The following is a 14,850-nucleotide window of genomic DNA, read 5'->3' on the forward strand; positions in this document are numbered from 1 at the left end:
TAAATACTCTTTAATCCAGATATAGGAAGGTTCCTCGGTAATCCTTACAACCACCTAGCGAGGTAGGGTGCACATAATGGGTGGAAAGCAGCAAGGGAACTACTAAGATCACACTCACACAACATATTATACTCTTTGAAGAATCCTGGTTTCCCCCAAAGAATCCTAGGAATTATAGTTTGTGAAGGGTGCTGAGAGTTGTTAGGACACCCCTATTCCCCTCACAGAGCTACAATTCCCAGAGGAGTTTAACAATCAGTCCCTCTTCCCAGGGAAATCTTCCTAGGACCACTTGAAAATTCCTAAGGGGCTTGACAGACCACTTAATGATTTCTCTGCCTGTCATAGCAATTGTCAATGTGCTATGCTAGATGCCGTATGAGTTTCAATTGTATTGTTACAGACATGTTGCGGAACACCTGAATGAAGTTCATGGACCTCTGGTGTCCCACAAACCACAGTTTGGGAACCCCTGGCTTTGAGGTTTCTCGCAGTCGAGCAGTATGTAAATTTTGATGAAGAAATCAAGCAATAAAACCCTATGTATGCCACCTTGAGCTCTTTGGATGGAAATGCAACAAATCAATAAGCTCTCTCTTTACACACCTCTGTATAGTATTTATTTATTTTTTTAAGTTCTGCTCTTTCTACAACATTTAGGTAAATAACCCAACCCACTGTCAAATGGCCCCTCTTTTTTCAAGGCTACAATGCTGACTTGACTAAGCTATCCACAATTGTTCACTCTAAGGCACTTAGAGAAATTTACGAGCATGTAAAACCTTTATGGCTTGTCACTAGCAAGAACAAACAGCAAGGCCAGCGACAATACCAATACCATTAGAGACACAAGATCTTTCTAGATTTCGTTTAAAAAATGCTCACAAACTCTTGCTCAGAGGCAGATCCAACAAGGTGGAGTTGTATAAAAATAGTGGGAAGCATATCAAGGAGCTTACAGGCAGCCAGAAACAAACTCTAGGCTGCATATATAGATGCATGCATTATGAGGCATTATGGCCCATGAGTGTCCCAGTTGGAGGTCGGCTATTATTGAAGGTGCCATGGACTTCGAAGAAGCATGAATACAGGGTGAACAGGACAGATGAGCTAAGCGGAAGGCACATCAAACAAATCCTCATCGCAGCCATCTTCCATCTGGAAACCTATGTCCTCACTGTGGAAGGCTGTGTGGATCCAGAATTGGCCTTATCTTGAAAGACCTTATCTTGAAAGACAATCTTACTTGGCCACAAGTGATCGCCAATGAAATGAATGAATGAATTATATTAAGTTGACCACAGTATTCCTCAGTGTGGTTGAGATGAGAATATATTAGCAGGCCCACTTTAAAAGATCAGGTTACTAGTACAGTTTTTTCCTGTTTTCCGAAAGAAGTGCGTACTTCAGTGGTCCTATTTGGTCTGTTCATACAAATACTCCTCCCATATCATTAACACTCATCTAACATCATTAATAGCCCATGTTGTTAAAATGTCACCCAGCGCTTTTATTTTCAGCAGCTTCCAAAGAAAAAGAAAAAAGGATCTTTCAAATAACAAGCGATAAGACTTCCTGGCACTTGTTCAATCATAAGAGTCGACTCTGTGAATAAACTAGATGTAGGCTTTTGTTCCGCAAAAGCTGGTGGCTATGTCTGGTCTAGTAGGCTTTAATTTGCTTGCTAACATTCGCATGACCTCTCTGATGGGATGCAATTTGTCATAAATACCACCCCAAGTTCCCAAGCTGTCTTATTCTCTCTCCAACTGATAAAAAAAATTATTGAAAGCCTCTATCCTGCAGGGGTACCACACACTGGCAAGCATATCTATATAAATCAAGCATTCAAAAGACGGAAAGAAAAAAGAAAATTGTCATAAAAATAAAAAAAAAAGTTAAAAAAAAAGCAGTCGAGAAACATCAGCCAAAACAGCAGGAAATTAAACCCTCTGCTTTTTCCATTAAGGCGTTTCGACAAGATAAAGATAGCGACTGCAACGTAAGCCTTGCAGCAATATACAGCCTATTATGTTAACAACTGTACAGCAGACCTGAAGTTCTTTTGGCAAACTTAAGAGACGTCAAGTTGCCTGCAGTGGAGGCAGTACCAGGAGAGAGTTACACGGTGGCAATAAATAAATAAAAAGACTGTGGCCATTTCATTTTGGAGTCATTTCCCCAGATGAGACTTGTGGCTACAGAGATAAGCTTCCGAAAGTCCAGCCACTGCTGGTGAAGTATCAGAATGCAGAGCAATACCAACCAAGTTCAAGAGGCTTTGCTGATCTGTGCAGGTCCCGGTTTTTATAAAAAACAGGGCACCATGCACAAGGAGACAGGTCCCCGCCCCAAGGAGTCTACAGTCAAAGGCTTGACATTTTAGCTGAAAGGTGGGAGAGAGGAAAACAGGGGTGGCAAACATGCTTGTTTCACCTACATGTACAGCAGCCTTTTCCTAACCTGGCACTCTCCAGATTCATTGGACTCAAACTTCCATCATTCCTGACCATTGGCCATGTTGGCAGAGGCTGATGGGAGGTAGAGTCCAACAACTCTACACCAGGCAGGGAAAAGACTGCAGTAGAGGATCTATTCATTTAGGAATTTGTACGCCACTTTATTGTTAAAGCCTCAAGGCAGCCAACAGTAAACATCAACAGAAAAAGAATCAAGCCGTCTCAGACGCACGAAAAACAGCAGAACAACAGCAGCAGCCGTAGGCTGGCAATATATATTTAAAGCACTGTTATATCACTTTAACCATCGCAGCTTCCCCAAAAGCATTCTGGGAACCGAAGCTCGTTTGTGAAGGGGTGCTGTTAGGAGACCCTTATTCCCCCTCACACAGCTACAATTCCCAGAGTGCCCCACGTAGCCATGAGGCTCACTGGGTGACCTTGGGCCAGTCACTGCCTCTCAGCCTCATGAAAACCCTATTCATAGGGTCGCCATAAGTCGGAATCAACTTGAAGGCAGTACATTTACATTTTTAACAGCTCTCAGCATTCTTCTCAAACTACAGTCGCCAGGATTCTTTGACTGCATAAAGTGCTGCTTTAAATGTATAGTGCAGATGTGGCTGTGATGTTCCTATATATTAGTGTATATATGGTAAGTGCTGGTTGTTTAGAAGATATATGGTAAGTAGTGAAAGAGGAGGGGGAGTGAATGGGCAATAGAATGCTTGATGATTGGCTGAATGTTTAAAAATGGCTGACAGTATAAATGAAAGGATGACAGGTAAATCTGGGGGAATGTGAGGTGGTGAATTGTGGAATCTGGGGGGAGAAGAGAAAGAGTGGATTGCTTGGTGGGGTTTAGAGAGTTGTTTACCAGGAGGGAGGTGGAGTTCGGATTAGTATTGAGTAAAACCATATGCTTATGTGCCTTAAGAAGAAATCTTGTTAATCTTGTTAGTTTTGTTATCTGTAATAAATACTTAATTTGGTTTACCAAAGGCCTGATCCTTGGCTGGAGTTTCACAGACCAGAAGGGAGGGTAAGGTAATGACCAAGGCTGAAGGGGAACTGTAACAAATGGTGGCAGCGGTGAAGAGAATAACAATACCAGTATTCAGAGTCTCTGGGAATACTAGTATTGGGACGTTACCGGTGGTTGCCTAGCAGGGGGATCTGTTGAGATCTGTGCTAGAGCGGATAGGTAAACCATAAGAGAGTGCGGTCCGGACTGGTGGAGTCCCTGGTGGTGCCTAGAGACAGGCAGTAACCACGAGCAGGTAGGAACCTGACAGGGAGAGCCAGGGAAGGACGCCTCACAGTGGCCATAAAGACGCAGTCCTAATTCAGAGGGACGGGGGAGGGGGAGGGAACCAAACCATGAAAGCAATGAAATCTGAAATGCCATTAAAAAGGAGGAGAGAGTCAAAGGGTGGTGCCAAAGGTTTCGAGGAAATGGGAGGTCTAAGTTCCTACTGTAATTAGTTTCTACTGTAATCAGACAAAGCAAGGTATAGCCCATCCACTTACAGGCCAGTGACACTCTTCATTCGGGCACACATGCCTCTCCCTCCATTACATGCATAACGTAACATGCAAGACAGGCATTCCACATGGAAACTTGCATAAGCAGAAGCCCGATTTGCACACAGTCTCTCTCCTGCCACCATCACCCCCTCATTTGAGGGAGTCAATCCTTCAAAATCTGGCCTCCGCTTACAGTCGTCTGCAAGAGATGCACCTACCTGCCACATCAAGTCAGGGAAGGGACACATTTGCCTGCTAGTAGACCACATGGGCTCACCTGCCTAGGAGCGAGCCAGCCAGCAGATTTGTGTCATGTGCTTAGGCAACAGAATTTGATGCAGGCTCTTTCAAGTCTATACTCATACCTTTGAATATTTGAGGTTTGTTATCCCAAGCCTCAAAGTGACGTGGGACGTTCATGAAGTACAACAACCACCCCATTATTTTAAAGCAGGGACAGCCAACGTGGTGTCCTTCAGATGTAGTTGAATAACAACTCCCATCATCCCTTATCACTAGCCATGCTGGCTAGGGCTGATAAGGGGATGGAGTCCTGCAACATCTGGAGGGCCAGAGAAGGAAGGTTCCAAAGAGAAGGAAAACTCATCAAGCCTTTTACAAACAAAAGCTCTTACCTTCTAGTTCAATGGCGTCTGCAATATACAAAGTGCCATCAACAATGTAGTGGCCAGGGCAAACTATGATCCTGTCCCCTGCATAGCAAGCCGTCATAGCAGAGAGTAGATTGTTGTGGAACTGGAGGAGAGAAGACAGGCACCATGAAAAGCAGACTTCTGAAGGTGGGAGAGAGGATCAGCACCATTGCTGCATTTCAGGCCTTCAAGGTTTCAGAGCGCTTGTGCCCACGAGAACATAAGAAGAGTCCTGCTCAGTCAGGCCAGTGGCTCATTTAGTACAGCATCCTATCTTCACAGTGGCCAACCAGTTGCCTGTGGGAAGCCCAGGTCATCACACCAGTGGTAGGAAACCTTTAGCCATGCAAATGATGTTGGAGCTCCATTCCCACCACTGTGACCAACGGTCGGGGTCAAGGGTGATGGGAGTTGCAATTCAACACAGGTTAACCACCCTTCCTTTACTGGAAACGCTAGTGAAAATGAGAAGCTACCATATCAAGTCGATAATCAATCTATTCCAGCCAACACCAACCTGGCAACCTCCATATCTTGCTGTGCTACAACTCCCATTATCCCCAACCATTGGCTGTGCTGATGGAGCGGGGGTGGGGGTTGTGGTGCAACAACCTCTGGAGGGCACCAGGTTGGTGAAGGGCAATCTGCTCCAACTGAGCCTCAAACAGAGGTCTTTTCAAGCCCTGCTACAACTGGAGGCACTGGGAAGTGGCACCCAAGGCTTTATGAATGAAAACCGTGTACTCTGCTCCAATATACAGCAGGGTCTTCCATGAGCTGCAGTAGGAACGCTTGCCTGGTCGCCAGAGGTAACAAGAAATTGCATGCAGGCAAGTGAATGGGCTGGTAGAGAAGGCCGGGGTACCCCACCACTCTTCTGCACCAAGCATAGAAACCAAGTGGGCTGCCTCAGAGGAGGGAATCCCCCTGCCTCTGCACCCAGCACAGAAATACAACAGGCAGCATTGAAAGGACAGGGCTCTCTGTCCCTCCTCTGACAGCCCCCAGCACGATGCTAAACATTTTTGGAGGCTAGTAACTTCTTATCTGGATGATAGGAAGCTGCCACATTCAAAGTCAGAACGCCAGTCCATCAAGGCCAGTGTTGCCTACCAAGACCAGCAGCAACTATCCAAGGTCCCAGGCTAAAATGGTTCCCAGTTCTGCTTCCGTTTTATAGTAGGATGCAGGGAATCAAGACTTTAAACTTCTGCAAGCAAAGAATATGCTTAGCCACTGTCTGGTCCAGCTCCTCACTGTTTCCAAAACACAGAGGTATTCTACACAACCAAACTACAAGAATAAAGGCAGGCAGCAGTTTACATTTCCAATTTTTAATCAAGTGTTAAGGCCTCCTGTCCCCATCCTAATGGAAGAAGGATGGCCAATATGATGCCCTCCAAATATTGCTAGACTACTGTTCCCATCCTCTCTGACTACTGGCCATGCTGGCTGGGGCTGATGAGAATTACAGCCCACAACATCTAGAGAGGGCCACGTTGGCTATCTCTGTGGTAGAGCTTCTGTGTCTGCAACGTGCTCCTAAAGACTTTGTCACTTTTATGCAGTAAGCAAGGAGTGAATGTAAACAACAACAACAACAACAAATTCTATTAGTATTAGTATTATGCAGAAACAGCCAGCTGGCAGCGTGCCATCTCCCTGTCCCATTGCAACTTCCCCATGTGCCAAGAAAGGAAAGCAACGCTGATGGATTCTCCACAATGGAAGCTTTTATCCAGGGAAAAAAGGAAACTGCTGTACCTGCATTTCCATTTCTTCATTACAAGACTCGGGAGATAGCTTATCCCTGAGCAGACACTGCAACAGGCTCGACATCACAGTGGTAGACACAATATGGGTGATGGTGGTGCCAGACGGGCGCACTCCCTTTGCTTGGAGGCGAGCGTGTTTCTGATAACCAAACACGTACCTTCGAAAAAGAACAATGTGGTCAGTGGTTTCCCCGCTTCTTTAAGCAGAGATCAGTAGTAGAGCATCTGCCTGGCATGCAGAAGGTCCCAGGTTCAATCGCCGGCATCTCCAGGTACAGCTGAGAGAGACGCCCTGTCTGAAATCTCCAGGACTGCTGCCAGTCAGTGTAGGCACTTCTGAGACAGATAGAGCCAATGGTCTGACTCAGTATTAGGCAGCTTCCTATGTTCCATGTACAAACTCTAGATGGGCATCACACTGGGGAACTAACTGCATGATTTAATTTGACATGTTTTTCTTCTTTAAAAATAGCAGCCTCTTTTAAATACAGAGGAGCGCACACACCCTCAAATCAGATCAAGACAATGGTGTTGTTGGAAGTGGGGCAGGAGCAACTCCTGTTTGGGTTCTTTTGTTTGTATTCCAGAAGGAAGATAGAGTTGGGGTCCTCCAGCTGGCTAGGCTTGCCCCCTTTGCCTGTGCTGTTCTCTACCTAGCTTCCTTGCGTTGTAAACTGATATGCTCAGGGAAGCTAGCCTGCCCCTTCGTCCTTTGTCTTCTTCTTTGACTGTCAGAAGAGAGAGGAGATATCTTTGTCTTTGCTCTCTCTCCTGAGCCATGAGGGCAAAACCCAAGTCTGGGCATTGAGCCTCCAACTCAGTTAGTTAGAACTAGGTATGCATTCCCTATCTACGATGTATTTCTATAAATAAAGTAGCTTTTCTTATTTTACTAAGTCTTAAGTCTCAGTGATCTAAATGCAGGGTAAAAGCCTGCTTCTTAGGTAAATGCACACACTGGCACACATGCAGCTCAGACCACTGACGATCTCTGCATATATACATGTTTCCATCACAGGTATATGGGGAGGGTAAAGTTTAGGATTATCCCAGTGGCAGCCAATGGAGTGCCCTCCAGATGTTGCAGCCTACAATTCCCATCAGCCCCAGCCAAAATGACCAGTGGTCAGAGAAAATGGGAATTGTTGCAACATCTGGGAGCCAGGCTTGCTATCCCAGATTAACCTTTTTCATGACCACACCAGAGACCTGGCAAAAAAAAAAAATTACCACCCTCACATTATTATTTGCTCTTGGAGGAATGCTGCCATTATACCAACATCCATCAAGGGTGGTGAAGGACAACAGCGGCTTCTAGAGGGAGGATTTGTGTTGGGCGGTGGTGCAGGGAGAAATGGTAACGCTCCTTCCCCAGGGCACTGATTGCTTCCACCCACCCACCCACCCACACACACACACACACAATTTTTGAAGGAAAATAGAGATAAATGTGTGAATGCACTTAATACATTGCCTGTTTTGGCCCCAAGACCACCCAGACTAGTTCATGGTTGTGCTTAAACTGAGAAGAAAAAGGGTTTCCAGATCCCATATGCAACACGTTCCACTATACCCCACCCCATCATTATATTTTTTTAAAAGGGCAGTAAAAGCCTTCTCAATATTAACACACACAAAAACCAAATAAGTATTTGCTTTACCTCAATAGAGGGTTTTCAATAAGCTTCAGCTTCTGTTTCAGGTGCTCTATCCTGTTGTAGAGTTTCATCCCTTCCACCATGGAGACGTTTTCTACTTCGGTGTCGGAGTCACTGTTTTCAATGCCATTCCTGAGGTCTAGAAACATGCGGTAGAGTTCCTCGCACTGGGAGAGAAGGCTGTGGTAGTCGGCAACCAGTGCGGAAGGGACCCGATCTTCAACGATGTCATAGTACCTAGAATTCAGAGTTAGGAGGCCATTGACAGGAGGGCTGAAGAGGTTCTGTATCAAAAATGGGTCTCAGCATTGCATGAAGAAAGCCTGAATTAAGAAATTTCCAGAGAACCATGTTAGCCTGTTGCAGGAAAAAAGCCAACCAAGGGTCTTCCATTACTTTGAAGGAGAGCGGTGGCTAGTCTTTTCTTTTTTTCCCCAGAGCTTTATTGCCCAGTTGCAACTTTCCAGGGGCTGCACACCATTGGTGGTTGTGGCTCAAAATTGGGTGTGGCTACATGATCACATACAGACCACATGCACCTACCATGGGTGCCTACAGGGAGGGAATAATCACCCCCCACCCCACCCCCAGATGAACCATAATTTCAAGATTCCCAGCTGTCACTTAAAGAAAAAAAAGTAAGCTTCTAGCGTTTGGAGAACCTGAGATAAAAGGCAAAATGCACATTTTTCTAATTTTCCTTCCAATGCAGCACTGGGCTGGCCAGAGTCAAACCTCTCTGTCCACCCCATAATGTTACCCCCTGCCAAAATAGTTTTGGGATGGCCAGAAAAAAATGCTTAGGGCAGTGGCACCTGCTGGCTCCATGTCAGTGGGGCAATGGAATCCGCTCCAGGTTTTAGACTGAACTTTCAAGGTGCTGTCCAAGGTGCTTTCACTTGAACAGCTCCTTGAAAGTTCAACCTAAAACCCGGAGCAAATTCCACTGCCTCACTGACAGAGCTACCAGCCGCCACTGGCTTAGGGGGCCAGGCCCAGTTTGCAGGCCACCAGTTCACCACCCCACCTTAAAGACTAACACATTTAAGATGGAACTGTAGTCCACGAAAACCCACGAGGTAATAAATTTGTTCATCTCTGAAAAGGTGCCATAAAACTCTTTGCTGAATGAAGAAAAAATGTACAGGACTGGTTGAAGTCATCATTCATTGGTCCCAATCGCAGAATTCTGAGTTAGAGAGAACTTTTCCCTTCTTTGGAACCCGTATCGCCCTGTGGAACCAATCTGGCACCAAATTCAAGAGAAACAAAAGAAAGTTTTTCGCACAACGCATCGTTAATTGATACAATTTGCTGCCACAAAGATGTGGCCCTAGCCGCTGTTTTAAACAGCTTTAAAGGAGAATTAGTCAGGCTGATGGAGAACAGGGCTATCAACATCTATCAGCCATGATAGCTAAATGGAACCTCCATTTTCCAAGGCAGTATCCCTTGGGATACCAGTTGCTTGTGACTTGACTAGAACAATAAGTGCCGGAGTCAGTGGTGTGTGAAAGGTTGTCTTGAGACCTCAGATTTCCAAAATACGTCTAGTTGGCCACCGCGCACAACAGATGCTAGACTAGATGGATGTTTAGTGTGATCCAGCAGGGCTCTCCTGAAGAGTTCCTAGATTTCAAACATTCTAGCATGGCGGGCAATACCCAAGAGCCAGTGTGGTGTAATGGTTAGAGTGCTGGACCAGGACCTGGGAGACCAGGGTTCAAATTCCCTGTCAGCCACGAATCTCACTAGGCAACCTTGGGTTAGTTACCAACTGTCAGCCCAGTTTACCTCACAGGGCTGTTGCGAGGATAAAACTGAGAAGGGCAGAACCATGTAGGCCACCTTGAGCTCCCTAGAGGAAAGGTGGGATATAAATGGAATTTAAAAAAAAAAAAAAAAAGCATAGCAAATGCAAGTAATGCAACAAGAAAAAGAACCATGGCACATGGTCAAAGATTCATAGCTATAAGAGCTGAGAGATTGGCTATTATGTCCCAGGGCAGAATTGGGTGGGGAGAGAAAGGGAGGTGTTGAAAGGGAGGGAGGAGGATAAACGTGTTTTAGCATAGTGTAAATTCTTGGATCATCACAGAGAGACTCTGAACATCCGCATTTATTCTAACTAGGCAAGAACTCCATGAATTCAAAGTGCTTCTTGCCTATAAAATCCTACAATTGGTGTTGTAGTGCCAGCTAGAGGTAAACTGATGCCATGCACGGGATAGAATTAACAATATTCTCTCCACACACCTAAGATTCCCTTTCATTGTCAATGTTTTCAGAACTAAGAATGTGATCTTACTAGAAAAAAAAAGAAAAAGCCATTAAGGTGAGAAAGTGTGTATGCAATGTTGTTAAGGGATAGGGGTGGTGGTAGTGGAGTGCAGAGGCAGCTAGTCAAATGATAGGGTGGTTAAAGTGGCCTGCAGCCTCCGATTTTCAGGCCACTTTAACCACCCTGTCATTTGACCAGCTGCCTCTGCACTCCACTACCACCACCCCATCCCCTAACAACATCGCATACACACTTTCTCATCTTAAGCAATGCAACACTATCAGAAGAGCCCTGCTGAATGAGACCAATGGCCTATCTAGTCAAGTTTTCTGTGCTTACAGTAGCTAACCAGATGCCCATGGGAAGTCCACAAGGAAGACGCAACAGCATATTTATATTCCACCTCAGTTCATTCCTCAGGATCAGATTAGATCTGTTAAAAACAAAACTCCGTCCTCAATCCCTTCACTGAACGGGGGAATCTTTAAAAATGGCTGTAACTTCTCCTTTTCACAGAAATGGATGAAATTTGTAGGCACAGCAGCCACTCCAGACTGGATTAAGTTTGCCACATTGTTAGCAGATGTACCCATTTGTTTTCATGCAGAGCACTTTAAATTTTTAGGGTAGTATTCAATGCTAGTCCTACTCAGAGTATGCCCATGGAAGTTAATGGACATGACTAACTTAGTTTCATTAATTCCAATGGGTCTGCTCTAAGTAGGTTTTAGCTGAATACAACCCTTATTTTTTTAATCAAAGGAAATGTATAACTTTTTCATTTTCTGCCAGAACTGGATGCAATTTGCAAGTATCGTCATACCTCCTGAGGGGGAGATGAAGACTACCAGATTTCAGAATGACAGACGCAGTGGTTCTCCCACAAAGACAAACCTCATCATTTTGGGGTAGGCACAATAGGAATCATGGGGGGGGGAGATTGAGGCTGCCCTGGAAAGACTGGGGTGGGGAAAATATCACCCTCACCCCAGCAAGAAACCATGAGGACTTTAGAAGATATAATGGAAATCTCTTCATAGAGTTACATAGGGGAAGGCATAGATCCATGTGAAAATGGTCCATTGGACTCACCTGAAGGGTGATTTTCACAGGTACGCCTGCCATCACTTTGGGCTTTACTGCCATCTAGCGTACGAAGGCAAGAATGCACTGGAGTTAAAACCTGGGCCTCGGGCCCCTCCCACTCCAGTCTTCATTTGCGACGAGTCTGAAGTGGTATATCTGAAAGGAACAAAAGGCCAAAGGCCCCAGCAGCAAGGAAAACAGAGAGAAGAAAACCGGAACAGGAAACACTATAGAAATTGCAACCTAAAAATACAGGTTTTAACTGAGGGAAAACAGGACAGAGCACAAAACCTATAGCAGATAGAATATAAAAATGGAACAAATCATCCAGAAATCTCCCACAAGGGAGGGACGTGATGGCAGGCGTACCTGTGAAAATCACCCTTCAGGTGAGTCCAATGGACCATTTTCCACAGGTAGCCTGCCATCACTTTGGGATGTACCAATGCAGCCCCCTAATAGGGAGGGACTACCAGGAGTTTACGATTCAGAAAGGACATGTTGGAGGACACGTCTCCCGAAGGAGGCGTCAGCCGAAGCATAGCGATCAATCTTAAAATGCTTCACAAAGGAGTTAGGGGTAGCCCATACCGCCGCCCTACATATGTCAGCAAGAGGAGCATTAGTTACAAATGCCGCCGAAGCGGCCGCTGATCTGATGGGATGAGCCGTGATGTTAGACGGCACTGGCAAATTAAGGGACTGATATGCCAGGGAGATACAGGCCCGTAGCCAACAGGACAAAGTGGATTTGGAAACCTTTTCCCCCCAAAGACCTAGGGTGAAAGGATACAAATAAGGCTTCTGTCTGCCGGATGTCTTGGGTGTGAGAGAGGTAAATCTTGAGTGCTCTCCTAACATCCAGCGAATGCCAGGCCTTTTCGAGGGGATGGACCGGCTTTGGGCAGAATGATGGAAGCACAATATCCTGGCTACAGTGGAATACTGAGTTGACCTTTGGACAGAAGGATGGGTCCAACCTCAGAATTACTGAGTCCTTATTATTATGGACCTGAGAAGCTGCGCCAGGAGCATGACATCTGCCCTTGAGCGATGTATCAGTAAGGTTGCCATGGCTGTGATGGAGGCAATACGGTCTGGGGACAGAAAAAACATGGCTAGAGACGTGTCCAGTATGGCCCCCAGGTGCTGGAGGCGCTGGGTTGGCTGCAGATGACTCTTTTCGGCATTGATCAGCCAGCTGTGAGAGTCTAGGGCCTCTAGGGTGAACTGGAGTTGTCTGTTGGCCAAGTCCTGGGAGCACGCTCGAAGGAGCAGGTCGTCCAGATAGGGGTAAATATGAACCCCCTGTAGACGAAGAAATGCCACCATGGTGGCCATCACTTTGGTGAAGACTCGAGGAGCCGAGCAGAGGCCGAATGGCATGGCACGGTATTGGAAGTGGTGCTCGCCTAGTGAGAATCTCAGGAATCGTCTGTGATCCGGGCAAATTGGAATGTGTAAATAAGCGTCCTTCAAGTCAATGGATGCGAGGAAATCCCCTTGTTGCAGTGCTTCCACAATTGACGCCAGTGACTCCATCTTGAAGCGGCGGTACTTGACAAAGCGGTTGACAAACTTGAGGTCTAAGACCGCCCTCCATGAAGAACGCCGAGGCCGAACGGGGGGGCACAGCCGCAGGACCCCCACACAACAGAAAAGCAGCAGCTGCTGCTTGAGAAGCCTCAGCAACGCATCTCCGAATAACCCCAGACAACAAAAGAGGAGGGGAAAAAACGCCAAGGAGAAGATAAGAAAAAATACTACAAGAAAAAAAAATACAGGAAAAAATACAAGAAAAAGGGAGGGGTTCCCGAAAATAAAAAATGGGGAAAAACAGAATACAGGAAAAATCGCACACCCTCCAAGCACCAAGGGGGGGAGGGAAACAAGGAAAAAGGCCAAATGGAAGAAGGAATAACGACTTATCTACGCTCTGTCCAGCAATCCAACCTGCCTTGGACAAAGGCAAGAATGAAGACTGGAGTGGGAGGGGCCCGAGGCCCAGGTTTTAACTCCAGTGCATTCTTGCCTTTGGACGCTAGATGGCAGTAAAGCCCAAAGTGATGGCAGGCTACCTGTGGAAAAATAGAGTTTTTAATTTTTTCCCCAAATTTTTTCCCCAAATTGACTGCCGTGGGGAAATAATTCAATGTGATTAAAAGCTAGACCCATCCAACAGAACTATCCACCACCTCTCCCCTCTCAAGCTTTGGCTATTTCGCATTCAGCTTGATATTGTTTCTCAAAAAAGAAAAGAGGGGGGGAAAAGGGTGCGAGTTTAACTTTTGGGACAGCCAAAACCACAGAGCAACATGGAAACTTAAGGAGATCCTGATCCGCCTCAAGACAACTTGTTAACTGTGCTGTCTGACTCAGGAACATGACAGCCTGACCAAAATCACCCTGATTCACCTTGTTATTTGGGGTACGTGCAGAGCCAATGCACACCCCTAGTATATAGCCATTATGACGAGCATTTAGATACTGTAACCAGTAGCATCGATAGCCTTATCCTCCATGAATTTGTCTAATCCCATTTTAAAGTCATCTCTAAATTGGTAGCCGTTACCACATTGTGGCAGGGAATAATATAGGCTAACTATGCACTGGGTAAAGAAGTTCCTCTCATCTGTCTTGTAGCTTCTGCTATCCAGCTTCACTGGATGGCCTCAGGCATTATGTGGAAGTTTCCTCTCCAATTAACCTCTTAACTCTGTTCCCCATCTCTTCAAGCCTCATTCTCCATTTACACTTCCTTTGAGTTCCTACCTCTCAGGCTACTGCCTACTCTGCATCCTTTTGTCAGCCTCCTTGCCCCTTTGCTCCCCCTAGCTATTGGACTTCTTCCCAATCTTCCCCTCTCTCAGGTTCCACACACAGCCAAACTGACAACTTCCTTTTCCTTCACAGGAGCTGGACTGCAAACATTCCAGGCCAGCACACCTGCGCTGCATCAAATATATGGCAGAGGTTTCACTGCCACAAGCACATTTTACAATGCAATGCAGATCATTTGGAGTTGGAAGGGGAAGCCTTTCGACAGCGCCCAACACCAGGGCTCAAAGATATTTTAAGAGGCACTTACAGTCTGAGCCGAGGTTCAACACATCTCAGAAAGTAATCAAAGTCATCATCGTCCTCTTCATCCCAGCTCCGCCAGATGTGCTTATAGAAAAACCTACAGATCAAAAAAGCGAAGTTGAAGTGGTTAATTCAGATCTTGCCACACAGGGGACACAACTTCACAAGCGTCTGGTTGTTTTTATTGTTAAGTGCGTTTGATGCTTTAGTGTAGAGCAATGAAATCATCATCATCATCCCACTTCAACTTCCATCTCAGACTAGGGATGTGCTAGAACTCTGTCCAATTCAGATTCAGTACCGAATTTTCCATTAATTCACTTATTC

The 14,850-nt window shown here is 45.8% G+C and overlaps 1 protein-coding gene across 1 annotated transcript in view; it reads right to left on the bottom strand.

Annotated features, from left to right (window-relative positions):
• The window catches only part of SHCBP1 (SHC binding and spindle associated 1), a 35,872-nt gene that overhangs the window by 11,372 nt on the left and 9,650 nt on the right, over window positions 1-14,850 (bottom strand). Inside the window, exons 5-8 of the mRNA XM_061594669.1 lie at window positions 14,528-14,620; window positions 8,076-8,309; window positions 6,404-6,572; window positions 4,622-4,742 (exon numbers count right to left, since the gene is read on the bottom strand). Of these exons, the coding sequence (XP_061450653.1) occupies window positions 4,622-4,742; window positions 6,404-6,572; window positions 8,076-8,309; window positions 14,528-14,620 (617 nt within the window). The remainder of the gene's footprint in view (window positions 1-4,621; window positions 4,743-6,403; window positions 6,573-8,075; window positions 8,310-14,527; window positions 14,621-14,850) is intronic.

The sequence above is a fragment of the Rhineura floridana genome, chromosome 13, assembly GCF_030035675.1.
Source record: "Rhineura floridana isolate rRhiFlo1 chromosome 13, rRhiFlo1.hap2, whole genome shotgun sequence".
Taxonomy (NCBI): Eukaryota; Metazoa; Chordata; class Lepidosauria; order Squamata; family Rhineuridae; genus Rhineura; species Rhineura floridana.